Source organism: Mirounga leonina, unplaced genomic scaffold (assembly GCF_011800145.1).
Source record: "Mirounga leonina isolate KUSES-001 unplaced genomic scaffold, KU_Mleo_1.0 Mir_173, whole genome shotgun sequence".
NCBI lineage: Eukaryota > Metazoa > Chordata > Mammalia > Carnivora > Phocidae > Mirounga > Mirounga leonina.
The window spans coordinates 76,209,675-76,225,154 of NW_023270447.1; the positions used below are offsets into that span (position 1 = coordinate 76,209,675).

At 47.4% G+C, this 15,480-nt stretch overlaps 1 protein-coding gene across 3 annotated transcripts in view; it reads right to left on the reverse strand.

The window, feature by feature from the left end:
• The window catches only part of NIPAL3 (NIPA like domain containing 3), a 52,888-nt gene extending 44,117 nt beyond the window's left edge, over positions 1–8,771 (reverse strand). Inside the window, exons 1-3 of one of the 3 annotated variants that reach the window (XM_035019485.1) lie at positions 8,672–8,771; positions 8,044–8,112; positions 4,928–5,251 (exon numbers count right to left, since the gene is read on the reverse strand). In XM_035019485.1, the coding sequence (XP_034875376.1) occupies positions 4,928–5,020 (93 nt within the window). In that variant the 5' untranslated portion in view covers positions 5,021–5,251; positions 8,044–8,112; positions 8,672–8,771. Of the gene's footprint in view, positions 1–4,927; positions 5,252–8,043; positions 8,113–8,608 lie in introns of all 3 variants that reach the window. The other 2 variants (XM_035019483.1, XM_035019484.1) reach the window with 2 other exon arrangements.
• Between the last annotated feature and the right edge of the window lie 6,709 nt (positions 8,772–15,480).

The window sequence follows — 15,480 nt, forward strand, 5'->3', positions numbered from 1 at the left end:
GCAATATAATTAAATGTCCTTTCATCCAGGCATTTCAAAGGGCTTCATCAATGTTAATTATGCCCCAAGCCCTTGTGAAGTGGTGCTTGGTTCAATTTTATGAGCATTTAACGTCAAGCAAAGGCGATGCCACTGGCCCAGGGGTTACACAGTTTGAACACACACCTATTAGCAGCCCTCAAGTGTCTGGCCAAAGAGTTGAGGTGTGCAGAGCTCCTGACATGAAGCCCCTCCTCCAGAGCCCAGAGCTTAAGAACTGTAAAATGGCGGTGTCTGGGTCTGCTGGCAGGGAGGGAAGTGAGGGCCCCTGCCTGGGTGGCTTCTGCCTCTGGACAAGCCACCGTGCTCCTCTTCTGCAGAGGAACCACGTCCGGTGTGTTCACAGAAGTTATCTGAAGTGCTAAGTGTTCAACAAGCACACATACGTGGACGGCTAACCCAGAGCAGGGATTCGACCCTGGACTCTGTCCCAGAGTGAAACAACGGTTTCCCACTGAGGGGCGGTTGTGAGAACCACCTGGTGTTGGCCTCAGGCCAGTGTCCTCACTTGCGATGTCTCTGGTTCTTGAGTTCCTTTACCCGCAATGTCAGTTGGGGAGGGTGCGTCTGAGGCAACATCTAGTCCGGCTCCCAAGTGGCTCTCGACTCCACTGGGCAGAGACCACTGAGGTGGAAAGGAGGGGAGGAAGGAGGCAAGGGCCATCCTCATTTTGAAGGCAAATACCTCGGTGGGAGCTGCTGTCAGTGGAGGATCTCAACTCCCCGAGAAGGACCAAGACTTGGCCAAAGTCACAGAGCAAGAAAGGGAAGAGCCAGACCTGATCAGGTCCTCCCAACACTTTGGTCTCCAATATACTGCAGGTGAGGTAGTACTGAGGTCTCCCCACTATCAGGAACCTTGTCTTTGGGACATAGGTAGGCCCAACTGGGACACTGTGAGAATAAAGGAGGCTCTATTAATATACATGGACATGAAGCCAGGACTTCCGGCCACTGTACTCATAGCGCAGTCTCGGAATGGGAAGTGCCACTAGCGAGGGAAGTAGGCTGAGGGCAACACTAGAAGCAGGCAGCAAGGTTTCAGACTCAGGGGCTTTCTCAGCGTGGCGTCAGCAGACCTCAATGTCAAGGGTGGGGCAGCAAGACCAAAGTCACTTCTCTCTCTGCTTCTGCTTCCCTGCGTGGATGTTGAAGACCAGCAATTCTGGGCTGGGGTCCTGCCATTGCCACTTACTGCTGTGTGACTCCAGGAGAGTTACCGTAACTCTCTGAGCCTCAGCTGCCCCTCTGAAAAATGGAGTGACTGTAAACGCTCACGGATTGTCACGTTACATGAAATAAGGCACGTGGTGAAAGACCACCCGGCACATAAAAAATACTAACACAATTCTAGCTCGTTACTATTATTTTTAAAATTTCCTTTTTTATTATCACTATTATTAGCAACAGCTCTAAGGACCCTCCTGGCTCCAAGAATTGATGTTTTATCAGCTACAACTCTGGGAAAGAACGGTTTCCAGAAAAGCAGCCCAAGGTCACAGAGGCGGGAAACCTTGCTTGGATAGTGGTATCTGAGTGAAACCAGCTCAGATCTCCCGTTCCAAAATCTGCTTTACATCTGCCAACGAGGGCCTCTATTTAAACACCACGGTGATAAGACCAGTCATCACTTGCTATTTAAACTGACCTCCCACAATCCCTTGGGCTGGAGACTGCCAAGAGCTAAGTATAAACTGCATTTTGGCTTGCTCTGAGGGTTACTCACATTCAAATACAAGAGATGCATCAGTCTGGCTGAACCAGGCTCTGCTGCCCTGTAACCTGGCTTCAGGCCAGCTCCCTGACGCTTACCTTCTCCGGTAGGGGAGGCACTATCTTCCCCAGGATTGCTATTTCAACACTTAATAACCAATGTCAGGGAGAGAAGGGGCCTTGCAGAATGGCTGGCACAATGCGGGGAGTGGTGGATAAAAGCTGATGGATAAAAGCAAGGGCCTTGGCAATGCACAGACTCAATTCGAATCCTAGCTTTACTACCTATTGACTGTGTGGCCTTGGGTAAGTTAATTAACCTCTCTGTGCCAGTTTCCCAATATGTAAAATGGGATTATAATAGTATCTACCTTATGGGGCTTTGTGGGGATCAGCACAGTCCCGGCCATATAGTAAACACTCAACCAATGTTCACTGCCATTATGATCATGATGATTACTATAGTCATTGGAATTGGCTACAGAAGCATGATAAAGGACCTATATTTTCCTGCCAGGAAAACTGCCAGAGGTGATACCTGAGCTGGAGCTGGAAGGATAGGTAGGATTTCTATCAGTAGAAACGGGATGGTGCAGGCAGCTTCAGTTTCCTTCATCTGTACATTCAGGTCATCCTCCTAACCACCCCTGTAGGATGGATTTAAAGCTGAGCTGCGGAAGAGTTGCAGAGCTTTCCGCCAAGTTATACTGATAGAAAGCGAGGAAGCTGGGATTTGAGGCCAGGTCTCTCGGATTCTAAAGGCCATGCTCTTAACACCTGTTGTATCTCCATTTTTTATCAAATTCTGTCCTGAAGGGTAAGGTACTGACAGAAATAGCTCTCCCTCCCCAGACTGTAAACCCCTTCCGGGAAGAGATATCTCAATTATGTATACAGCCCCCTCCCAGACATGGATAGCAGGTGCTCAGCTGAAATGCCTATTTGCATTTCACTGAGGCCCGACTCTTGACTCTTCGGGACTGAGGCCAAGCCTCCAGGAACCCCAGGCTATGCTGTCTCCCGGGCAGCTGGTCTCCTGGCCTCTCTTTCACAAATCCCCCCTCCACACCACACCACCCCCCACCCTCCCCACCCCAACAACCAGGGCAGAGAGCAGGGCTGCCGTTCAAGGCAAACAGCTTCCTCCTGACTTCATCCTGATCGAGTTGGATCTGGGCCCTCTTAATGTTTTCCTTGCCCCAAAGATAGACGATGTCAGGGCAGCCTGCCCAGCCCATATAACCGCCTTCCCCTGAGAGCCACCCACAGGGCCAGAACCCCCAGAAACCTGTTCGCTGTGTGACTCCACCCCCCTGCCCGCCACAGATTGGACCAGGGTAGACACCTGACTCAAGCTGGCCAATCAGGTCTTCCCTCCTTCCAAGGTGGGGTAACAGTCCCGATCCTTCCAATCTCCACTGTCCTTCCTACCTCTGGTTCCAGGAGCTACTCCGTAGTCTTATAATAGTTTTTTCTTTTGCCTCATCACCTCTGCAGTGGGTTTTTATTCCTTGCAACCAAAATAGCCGTAACAAAATCAAGGAGGAGGAAAACAACTTCCCCAGGCAGAATTAAGTACACCTTCCTCTGCTTTAAGCACCTTCATCTGCTCCTCTTTGTAATGACAGGCACTTCTGCCTCCTGCATGGGCTAGGTGCTTTTTCATTGATCCACATGATTGGAGGGATGAGGGATGGAGGGAGGTATTACTACAGCATTCTACCCATAACAGAAGCTCTGAGAGGCCAAGTCATATGTCCAATGGCACTTAGCTAGGAAGGAGCAGAGTAGGGATTGGAACCCAGGTCGTCTTCTTCCCTTTATCCCCCCTGGAACTTCAGTTGGCTCCTAACTTTGCCCATGTGCCTGTCTCCCACCTCAATTCTTTTTTATTTTTTTAAATATTTATTTTATTTATTTGAGAGCGCGTGTGCACACAGCGTGGAGGGGCGAGGGGGTGCGGAGAGAGAGTCTGAAGCAGACTCCGTGCTGAGTGCAGAGCCCAGAGGGGGGTCTGATCTCACAACGCTGAGATCAGGACCTCAGCCGAAACCAAGAGACAGAGGCTTAACCCACTGTGCCACCCAGGTGCCTCCTCCCACCTCAATTCTTCTTGTTGGTAGAGTTACCATGATTGATTTCTCTCTGCTCTGGCACGAAGGTATTTCTGTAATAAGTAACTGAATTAATTTGTAATTAAAATGGAAACTTACTAGAAGTCTCATGTGGGAGAGTGTTCTGTGTTTTCTTAGATTCTGTATTTGTCTATTTGGCATCCATTCATCACAGAACCAACTGTATTAACTGTATTTTCTTATGTTCTGTATGCTTGATGCTCTGGCATGTGTGGCCTCCCTCACCAGGCACCAGACCCCCTCTGCCGGGCCAGCCAATTCTTAGAAATAGCGAAGGAGCATGCGCTGCAGCACTGTTTACAGTCACCCCAGCTTAGAAACAACCTGAACAGCCAGCAATAGGGAATCTGTCCAGAAAATTTTGATAGGGCAACTCAACAGATTATTGGGCAATCATTCAAAAAGTATGTGTCAGGTCATGATCCCGGGGTCCTGGGATCGAGCCCCGCATCGGGCTCCCTGCCTGGCGGGAAGCCTGTTTCTCCCTCTCCCACTCCCCCTGCTTGTGTTCCCTCTCTCGCTCTCTCTCTATCAAATAAATAAAATCTTTTTTTAAAAAAAAAGTATGCGTTAAATCACTACTACTCGATGACATGGGGAAATAGCCCCCACACAGGCTTAAGTCAAACAACCAAGATGCAAAACTGTCTGTACAATCTGGTCCCAAATGTGTAACACCAAAAAAAGACAGGAAGGAAATATCCTGAAATATGAACAAAGCTTGTCTCCAAGTAACAGAGTAGGTGATTTAAACAACAACAGATCTTCCAAGTGGGAAAGCATCCCTTTAAAAATATTTCTCTACCTTTCAATTTTTATGTCTTTCTCCAACCCCCTATTTTTATGTATTTCCATGAGCATTTCTTTCCTCTGGATTACACGTTCTCCTACCAGTGGGGGGCGGGGGGGGGGGGGGGGGGGCGGCTGCCTGTTTCTGCCAGTGACAGGCACGCAGCCCCTGGAAACGTGTTAGCCAACACTGTGCTGTTTTACTCTCTTGTTAGAAAAACACAACATTTCAAAACCACAAAAGCTCTTGCCTTGTAGGAGAAGGAAAGCTCGCTGAGCGGGTTGGCGCTGCTGGTGGGCGGCAGCTGGTGCAGCTGCAGGGCTGCGCTGTGGGCTTGGTCCATGGTGCTCTAAAGGCACATCCCTGGGCCTGGCCTGGGAGCTGCTGCTACGCGGGGCCCAAACCGGAGACCATCTTCCCTGGCGGTGTTCACCTCCTCCCACCAGCCATCGGAGGACTTCAAAGCTCTTCTGGCTGGCTGACAGCTTCTCCCGCACCTCCACGCAGAGAAGTGCCAAGTTCTGTCTCTCCCAAGCAGACGGACAAGGGTGCAATTCCTTCTCCTGGCGGTGCTCTAGGGGGGTGGAGAGGAGCATTAAAAAATGCATGTACAATGTGACATAGAGCCCAGCTTTGTAACCCGAGGAGGGAATACTATGAGGACAAAAAACAACCTATCATAAGAAGTGAAGCCCTTAAAAAAATTGTATCATGCCCCTGGTTCCCTTGATAAAGATGTGGCTCATCTACCTTGGAACCTTTCCTCCCCCCCCCCCCCGCCCCATAAAACTCACCTTTTCTCTTCCCCCCTGTTTCTTTCCTCCCATCACATCCTAATTTAAATCCTACCTTTTCTAGAGGCTCCCCTACACATAAGAGGTGGGATACTGCCCTTGTCTACCTCTGCAGGCCTCCAAAAAAATATCCCTTTGCCACAAAACAGGAACCATCTGTGTTCTGACTTAGGGAAGAAAGAATGAGAAGATGTGGATGGTGGAAGAACTGAGCTGCTACCGAGGGTCAGTCGAGCACAGGTGAGCTAACACTGGGCCCCGGCAGAAGACCTGTGTGACCGGATCACATCAGCTCTGGGAGCCTCAGGTGCCTCATCTGTAAAGTGGGGGTAATAATGTGGCCTCAAGTAAAATCGGCAATGACAGTAATTCGGACTGTCATTGTTAACTTTATCGGGCTGATAATTTTCAGCACAGGTCAAGCTTTTCTACCAAATAAGAAAGAAAGATGAAGTATATGCTCCTAGGGTTCTGGGAGGCATGGCCAGAGCACCTTACTGCAGTGCTAAGGGTTTCTCTGAGGTCCTCGTATAGTAAAAAAAAAAAACCCATACAAATTTGGATTCTCCTACAAAGTCTGTTTTGTTTTGTTTTGTTTTCCCAACGTGGGAGCTTGAACTCACAACCCTGAGATTAAGACCTGAGCTGAGATCAAGAGTCAGATGGTTAACTGACTGAGCCCACCCAGACACCCCTCAATGTTTATTTTAATATAAAAATGTTACAGCTTTTGATCTGTTATATGCTACCTGTTTGCCTTGGCCAAGTCATTTAACTTTCCAGGCAGTTTTATCTGCTGTAAAATACAGATAATAACATTCCTACCTCACCCCTCAAGGTTGTTGTGAGAATTTGATGAAATAATGCATGTAAAATGCATGCATAGCAAATGGCCAATGAATGGCAGCTATTATTAGTATTAATTTTATTCTTATAAGTTTAATTGCTGAATTTACCCACAGATATTCCTCTTTCTTTCATGCATTCATGCAACAAATATTTATGGAGGGCTGACTGTGTGTCAAACAGATGCAGCCTCTGCCATGCCCCCAAGGCTTTAGAAAGTTGCCTCTGAGTCCTGTAACTTCCAGTTCCTTCTGTTATCTAGCCCTGCCCCCAGCAATCCTGGTTCCTGGTGTGAATAGCACAGTCATATGTCACAGGGCTAACACTGTGTCCAGAATCTAGGAGACACTGGATGCAGGGCTTAGCACCGGGGCAGCCAGGAAGACCATTTGGCTCAGGTCTCACTTTGTTGAAGGGCCTCAAAATTAAATTATTGCTGCTGCCTCCATATGACATTCTACATTCGCTGTATATTCAATACCGTAATTATATATACACACATATACATATGGTACATATCTATATACAATATACACAAGGTACACTCATCAGACAATTTTATAACTCACATCCCAGAGCCAGACTTCCCTGACTGTAAAGACCTATGAATATTTGCAATCTTGTGAAAAGTATAATTATTCTTCACTATACTTTGTGTGGGTGAAAAGCATGACTGTGTTAAATTTATGTATTTTAATGTTTTGAATATAGTAAAGAGTGCCCCAGGGAGAGACCTCCGAGAGACCCTTGCAGGCTTTCAACCTGGCCTGGAGCTGAAGGGGGCACTGGAGCCCAAACTGGGAAGGTGTCTGCTGAATCCCCTGTTCAGTTGCAGCTTGCCAAGGTCCGGCCCAGAGCCCGGCATGGTGACCTCCAAACATACCTACTGACTGGCTAAAGGCAGGCCTGTGGAACACCTGGGGCAGCTCGCAGTCAAGAATGAATGGCTTACTCAGGCCTAATCAACCACAACTCCAGAGATACAACAGCTGTAGCCAGCCCCGCCCACAGGATGTCAGAGAAAGCAAACAGGCCTTGAGGACATGCCAATGGGGTGATGGAAACCCAGGCCTCCTAACCTTCTTTGGACCAGCCGCTTTGTTCAGGTGGGTTTCTGTTTTCGCTTTTGTTGGTGGAGTTGTTGCGGTCATTTAATTCCCTTTTTTTTTTTTTTTTTATAGATTTTATTTATTTATTTGAGACAGAGAGAATGAGAGACAGAGAGCATGAGAGGGAGGAGGGTCAGAGGGAGAAGCAGACTCCCTGCCGAGCAGGGAGCCCGATGTGGGACTCGATCCCGGGACTCCAGGATCATGACCTGAGCCGAAGGCAGTCGCTTAACCAACTGAGCCACCCAGGCGCCCCATTTAATTCCCTTTTTAAAAGCAGCTTCCCTTTTTGCCTCAGGGCAAAGGCCTCTAAGGCATCCCCTGCAAAGGCAGGAGGCTCTCCCTCAGCCAGGTAGGAGTTAGGACAGAAAGCTTTGCTGGAACTCTTTGCAAGTTTTTCTCCCTTTTAAGGCGCACATTGTTAACCTAGTGAACCTCCTTTTCTGCCTTCAAAGCACTTTTTCAGCACTAACATATGCCCAAGAGGCAAGCGGCCAACTCTGTGTTCCCAGCGACCCCTTAATTCTGAGGCCCTCACAGCCAGCAGTAAGAACAGGGTCATTGACTCAAAAAAGGAAAGATAATTCTCGGTGCTTGCTTCCATTCCATCCCCCTACCTTATCTCAGTGAATTATTTCACCAATCCACAGAGCAGGTTGGACAGATGAGAGGACCACAGCTCATGGCTGCTAGGAGAAGGGTTTGTATCAGAATTTGGCTCTATCTGAAAAAAATCAATAAAACACGCCCTTTCCCACCACCTGACGATTCAGCTTCTGGCGGGTGGTGAGTGCCAGTTACGCCAAGCCCTTTCCTTTTCCTGGGCTTTGGCTCACTAAAAGGTTACACTCCTCCCCTCCCACTGAGCTGGAAACTGTAACTTCCCGCATACAGTGTAGATCAAGAATGCCTCCCCGTATCCCACCTGCTAACTCCACCATCGGCTACTGCCAGGAAGCCCGAGCCGGCGTGTAGAGAAATAATTTTGGCAAAGTTACTGCATTTCACTTCCTGATTTGGTAAAGCCTGCCATCACCTACAGTAAGGCAAACCCATGCCCCCCCCTGCAAAAGCGGGGAAAAAACCATTCCGAGGCAGCGAGACCCAGACCGGCAAGCCTGGTGACAGCAAGAAGGAAGGGTATTTGTACTAGGGGACGTTAGATGATTCCAAATGCATTACCTTTCCTGAAAAAGCGAAGGCTGACTTGAAGTCCCCCCTGTCTCAGGCTTAATCCCTACTCACCGGGCAGTGTCTCCTCTAAGGCCCACCTATCCCAGGTTTCTGAGAAATGACTCGGACTCTCCGCGCAACCCGGAGGCACAGCCTCCTTAATTCCTTCCCCAACTCAAGAGCTGCCTGAGCGCTGCAGTGTTTTGCTTTCAAAGGCCACGATTTGATTTGCCAGGCCGCCTGCCAGTCAGAAGCTGGCGGAGACTTCGTGCAGGCGAGTGGCTGCGAGGAGGGGGTGGGCGGGACAGCCTCCGGCTATTGGCTGCGCCGCAAAGCTTGCTTGAAGCGTAGTGGGAGCGCCTCGGGGAGGCGGGGCCCCCCTCTCGAGCTTTGCGCTCACCTGGAGGGGGTCCCCTCTAGTGGCCGCGCCAAGGACGTTGGAACAAACACCTCTCTCTCCGCCTGTCCTGGAGAGCTCGGGTGACTGCTCACCTCCCCTGCCCGACAGGTGGGCAGCCTGCCAGGAGTCCACCTTCCAGTTCTCAGCGCCACCTCCCGGGCTTTGCTCCTGCTGTTCCTCCACCTTATACTCTCACCATGCCTTCAAATCCTTCACGTCCCTCAAGACCCGGCTGCCCGCAAAGCCTTCTCGAGTACTCGGGGGGCATATACAATTCCCTTGCGGGCCCTCCCCTAACACCTGTTGGCTGCGCTATGTGCCAACCCTCCCAGCGTGTCCGCCGCTCCGCAATGGCTTAGGTCTCCTAGTGAGCCTGGCACTTGATGAATGCTTTGGTAATGTACAACTGTATACAGTAAGCAATAAATGTACTCGACACGTGCTTGGAGCTTACACTTTTTCACTTACACGCATCTCACTTCAGATCCTCGCAATAACCCCCTGAGTGAGACTTTGAGCTCATGCCCATTTTACAGATGAAGAAATGGCATTTGGGCCCAGACCCCAAGGAGGCAGAAAGAGCCAGTTTGGGTTCAGATCTGGAGGCAGAGAGAGCTCAGAAGGAACACCTGAGAGCAGAACGAGGTTGGCATTTCGTAGGAACTATCCAAAGGACAGCGTGGCTGGTGCAAGATTTTTCTGGGGCGTGGGGTGGTACGAGCTGCCATCAGAGGACCGGCCAGGGACAGAGGTTTGGATTCATCCTAAACTTCTGGGGGGCCACTGCGGGTTCTAAGCAGGGGAGTGACAACATCACCGTGACTGCTCTGAAGCTTGTAAAGGGGGGATTCAAGGAACACTGTGTGTCTGTCCTTGTATCGTTGCCCGTATCAGTCTTTTTTCTTTTACTATTATACACAGGGCTTGGATGAATGTTAGTCGTCGTCTTCTAACTAGGATTTCCTGGTAGACAAAATTCTAAGGCTCTTGGTCTATCACAAGATATTTGAGGGGTCATTTAGATAACCCCCTATTAAGTTTCCCCACTAGTTCTGATGTAATTAACCCGAACCCTAAAATTCTGGCAGTTTCCCTAAGGTTTTGTTTTTTGTGGTTTTTTTTGTTTGTTTGTTTGGGGTTTTTTTTTGAAACGCCTCTAACGATTGGCCAACAACTTTTCACTCTAAAGAAAACAGGAAACCATTGGCTAGTTACTCAGGAGGCGGCCTAAAGGGGGACTCTAGAATGTTAGGCCCGTGGTTTCCATAGCGACGGGGAGGCTGGGTAGCCCAGATTCAGCCCAGGGAGACCCAACGAGGTAGGAGGCAGTTCCTGTCTGGGAACGGGTGGCGGGGTCGTGGGGAGGAGGACCTGCTGGGCGCGTGCTGGTTGGTGTTCATGGTGGGAAGAAGCCGCAGTCGGAGGTGCACCTCCCTGATGGTGTGCCCTCAAAGCCCCCACCTAAAGGGGTGCTGGTAATCACGGGGTGCCCTCCCCATGGGGCTCCTGCGAGGGGCGTGGCCATCTGAAGCCCCTCTGCCTCTGCAAATATACACACAGATCGGGGCTCTGGTGCCGGGCAGTGGGTGGACGAGCTGATTCTAACCCTGGGGCCGCTCCAGTGGGGGGGGGGGGGGGGGGGGCTCAGCAAAATCTTCCCTGCTCTGCGCCTCAGTTTATCCATCTGTAAAATGAAAGGGTAAGATTGGAATTTAGCGGTCACTAGCCGGCTGCTAAAGCTCCTTCTCGCTCTCTGACATGCTTTCTTAGTTTCTCATATGAAAAGTATGAAGTGGATTGTTTCCCTGAGTGCGCTTTGAAAAATGTAAAATACTTTCAAGATGCACCATAGCATTATGTATAACTGAATTGATAAAAATCTCATGTCCTCAAAACTGTTCATGCAAATACCGTAAAATTCCCCATAAGGTAACAGTATACATGATTTAGTATGTATTGACATATACTGCACATTAATATGCATGTATAAATGTATAAGATATGTGATAATACTCTAACATAAATGATAGGTTTTTTTTAAACATATAGTAGAGTGGAAACACATTTGTATTTATAGTCAGGTGAGTTAAATCCTTACAGAATGTAGCTCCCAAAGGAAAGAGTTGTATTATGACTACATCAGTATGCATTATGGCTAGAATATATCTACCCCTAGTATTCATTCATTACACAGATATTATTGAGCAACTACTATGTGCCAGGAAACAGACTGGGGATTTAGTGAGGATTCTATTCTATTGGGGAGACCATATACAAAGAAGTACGTATAAAATGTGATTTTGGGGAGTAAAAAGTGCATTGAGAAACATAAGGCAGGGTCAGGGGTAGAGAGAGAGGGGTGGTGCTCCTTAAGAGAGAGTGGCTAAGGAAGACATCCCTAAGACAGTTTGAGGAGAGACCCAGATGAATTTGATGACAGGGCCAAAAGATGATACCCAGCATAGGGAAGGAAAGAATCCCCATGCTACAAGGAGGTATTGCAGATGCTGAAAAGGTCCCATGTCTTTAGGTGGTGGGATATGACAGCTGCCTTCACATACTTGAAGAATAGTCATATACAACCGCGGCTTTCAAACTTTTTGATGTGACCCATGGTAAGAAATGCATTTTATATTGTGGTCCAGCACATACACTCATGACAAAAATTTCACAAAAGACTGTAGGCTGTGACCTGCATTTTGAAAATCACCACTGTGGAAGAGGAGTGAGATTTACTCCAGGCTGATTCCAAGGGGTGGAATTAGGATGAGTGAAGGGGGGAAAAAATGAATCAGCTTTGATACAGGCAGGAACTTTCTAGTAATTGGAACTACACACCAGTGAATTGCCTCAGGAATTTTCAAACTGAGTTCTGGGGAAGCCCAGCATTCTGTGAAAATTCCGACAGCCTCAGATATTTGCTTTATATTTTGAAAACGCTATGCAATAGCCTAGTTTTAAAAAACCAACCATATCCACTCAGGGCTGCCAAACGTCAAAATTGAGCATGTTAACGTTTAGTGTATGCTGCCTTAGAGGGTATGATAGTGGTTAAGAGTGAGCAGAAGTCAGGCTTCCTGGGTTCAAAGCCTGATTCCACCTCCTACTTCTTTTTTTTTTTTTTTAAGATTTTATTTATTTATTCATGAGAGACAGAGAGAGAGACAGAGGCAGAGGGAGAAGCAGGCTCCCCGCGGAGCAGGGAGCCCGATGCGGGACTCCATCCCAGGACCCTGGGATCATGACCTGAGCCGAAGGCAGACGCTTAACCGACTGAGCCACCCAGGCGTCCCTCCACCTCCTACTTCTGCTGTGACCTTGAGCAAGTCACCTAACTCTTCCCTCTAAACTTCAGTTTTCTTATCTATAAAATGAGGATAATACCTCACTGGGTTGTTATAAGGACACCATGAAGTATTCTATACAAGGTATTTAAGACTGTCAGTGTTCAGTAAATGATAGCTATTATTTTAAGCTGTTACTACATTATTCCTGTGCACGTGTTAAAACCTAATATTCATAAAAGCCTACCATGGGGCGCCTGGGTGGCTCAGTCGTTAAGCGTCTGCCTTCGGCTCAGGTCATGGTTCCGGGGTCCTGGGATCGAGCCCCGCATTGGGCTCCTTGCTCAGCGGGAAGCCTGCTTCTCCCTCTCCCACTCCCCCTGCTTGTGTTCCTGCTCTCGCTGTCTCTCTCTCTCTGTCAAATAAATAAATAAAATCTTAAAAAAAAAAAAAAAAGCCTACCATGGACCAGGCAGCAGCATCTACTTCATTATATGGATCATTGTATTTAATCCATAAGCATCTTGAGAAGAAAGTACTGCTGTTACCATTCTCGGTTGATGGAGGGGGCAGTGGGCTCAAAAGATGAAATAACTCATCTAGAATCAGAACTAGGAAGTGGCAGAGCATAACCTTGAACCCAGGGATACTCTTGATTACCGTACAGGTGCTCACCTGGGAGTTGCTTGGACATATGCCACTGATAAGGAAGGTGGTATATCTTCATTACTCTTTTTCGAGATTGTAGGCTGTGACATCCTGTCATGAACAGTGACACAAGGAACTTCGCCAGTAGGGCACATCTGGGCAGTGCTCCATTCACACCTGGGCTGCACTGCTCTCATCCTGGCTTCACAGGTATGCATACCAACACTGGAAAGCATTATCAGTACATTATCAGAAACAATCAGTTGTGGATTGTTTCAGAAAGTCTTTTTAATTTCTTATCTTTTCTAAAAATTGAAGGGGCACCTGGGTGGCTCAGTTGGTTAAGCGACTGCCTTCGACTCAGATCATGATCCTGGAGTCCCGGATCAAGTCCCGCATGGGGCTCCCTGCTCGGCAGGGAGTCTGCTTCTCCCTCTGACCCTCCCCCCTTCTCGTGCTCTCTCTCTAGCTCATTCTCTCTCAAATAAATAAATAAAATCTTTAAAAAAAATTTTTTAGATTAAAAAATAAAAAAAAATAAATAAAGCTTGAAACTGAATGAAATCAGCAAGGGAGTGAGTATAGACAGAAAAGACAAGAGGACCAGGGAGTGAGTCCTGGGCATTTCACTGCTTAGCAGATGAGGGAATGAGGAGACAACAAAACAGCAGTCAATGAAATAGAAAAATCAGGGCGGGAGACTGTCTTAGATGCCAAGTGAAGAAAGTATTTCAAGGAGGAAGGAGTGATCAGCTGTGCTGCAGGCAATCTATAGGTCTAGTAAAATATGAGGATTAAGAATTGACCATTAGAATGGAAGGAATTTTGCAAATCATATATCTGATAAAGAAAGGATTTATACCTAGAATATATAAAGAACTCTTAAAATTCAACAATAATGTTAAAAATAATGTAATTACAAAATGGGCAAAGGATTTGACATCTCCAAAGACAGAGATGGCCAGTAAACACATGAGAAGATATTCAGCATCATTAGCCATCAGAGAAATCCAAATAAAGACCACAGTGAGATGCCAGTACCACCTCATACCCACTAAGATGGAAATAATTTTTTTTTTTTAAAGATTTTATTTATTTATTTGACAGAGAGAGACACAGCGAGAGAGGGAACACAAGCAGGGGGAGTGGAAGAGGGAGAAGCAGGCTTCCTGCTGAGCAGGAGCCCGATGTGGGGCTCGATCCCAGGACCCTGGGATCATGACCTGAGCCGAAGGCAGATGCTTAACCAACTGAGCCACCCAGGCACCCCTAAGATGGAAATAATTTAAAAAAACAAAACAAGGAGTGCCTGGGTGGCTCAGTCATTAACCATCTGCCTTCGGCTCAGGTCATGATCTCAGGGTCCTGGGATCGAGCCCCGCATCGGGCTCCCTGCTCAGCTGGGAGTCAGCTTCTCCCTCTGACCCTCCCCCTCTCATGTGCTCGCTCTCTTTCTCATTCTCTCTCTCTCAAATAAATAAACAAAATCTTTAAAAAAAAATTGATAAGGTGCCCATATCACCATTGTAATAGGAAGCTTAAATTTTTTCTAATCACTTGTAGTTCTAACATATTAGTGCATTTTAATTTATTATTTATTTATTTTTAAGATTTTATTTATTTATTTGACAGAGAGAGAGAGAGAGACAGTGAGAGCAGGAACACAAGCAGGCGGAGTGAGAGAGGGAGAAGCAGGCTTCCCGCGAAGCAGGGAGCCCGATGTGGGACTCGATCCCAGAACCCTAGGATCATGACCTGAGCCAAAGGCCCGACGCTCAACGACTGAGCCACCCAGGCGCCCTCGTTTATTTATTTTTTAATTAAACTTTTGTTTGAGTGTAGTTGATAAACAATGTTACATTAGTTTCAGGCATATAACACAGTGATTCGCCAAGTTTGAACATTAAGCTGTGCTCACCTCATTAGTGCGTTTTTAAAATCAGAGCTTTATTGTAGCTAGGGAAGTAGATGGTAGAAGTACTAAGTACTTAGTAGAAGTACTAAGACAACGACACAGCACTGTAGGGTGGTAAGGGAATGGTGGTTGCTTTTATAGATCCTAAAAGACATTTTTATACTGGAGTGGCCATGTTGCTGTGAGCATTATTGATTTCTGGTGCTTTGAATCTCTTAGCCTCTTGGAGTGTGTTGCCAATAACTCTCGTTAATATTAAAATTTCAATATAGAGTGTTATACAGAGAAGCTTGAGCATTGCCACTGTGAGAGAGTCAAGTGAGGAACAAACACTGAAGGTGAAAAGGATTGGTAGAGCACGCCATCATTCATTCAGTCCTTCCTTTGTCAATAAATGGCGTGAGTGCTTGAGGAAAAAAAGATGGGCGAAATAGAACTCATCTGTCCATGAAAGATTAACTGCTATGGAAACTGAATCCTGCTCCTGCTGTTAACAACTAAAACCCAGACTCTCATGAAGCAACTGGTTTTAGACATAAGATAGCTTGGTTTGGCATTTCCTCAGAAAGGAAAAACAAGGCGAGCCCTGCAGTTACCTGAGCTTCCTGCTGGGGGCAGTTTCCAGGCCACCGTT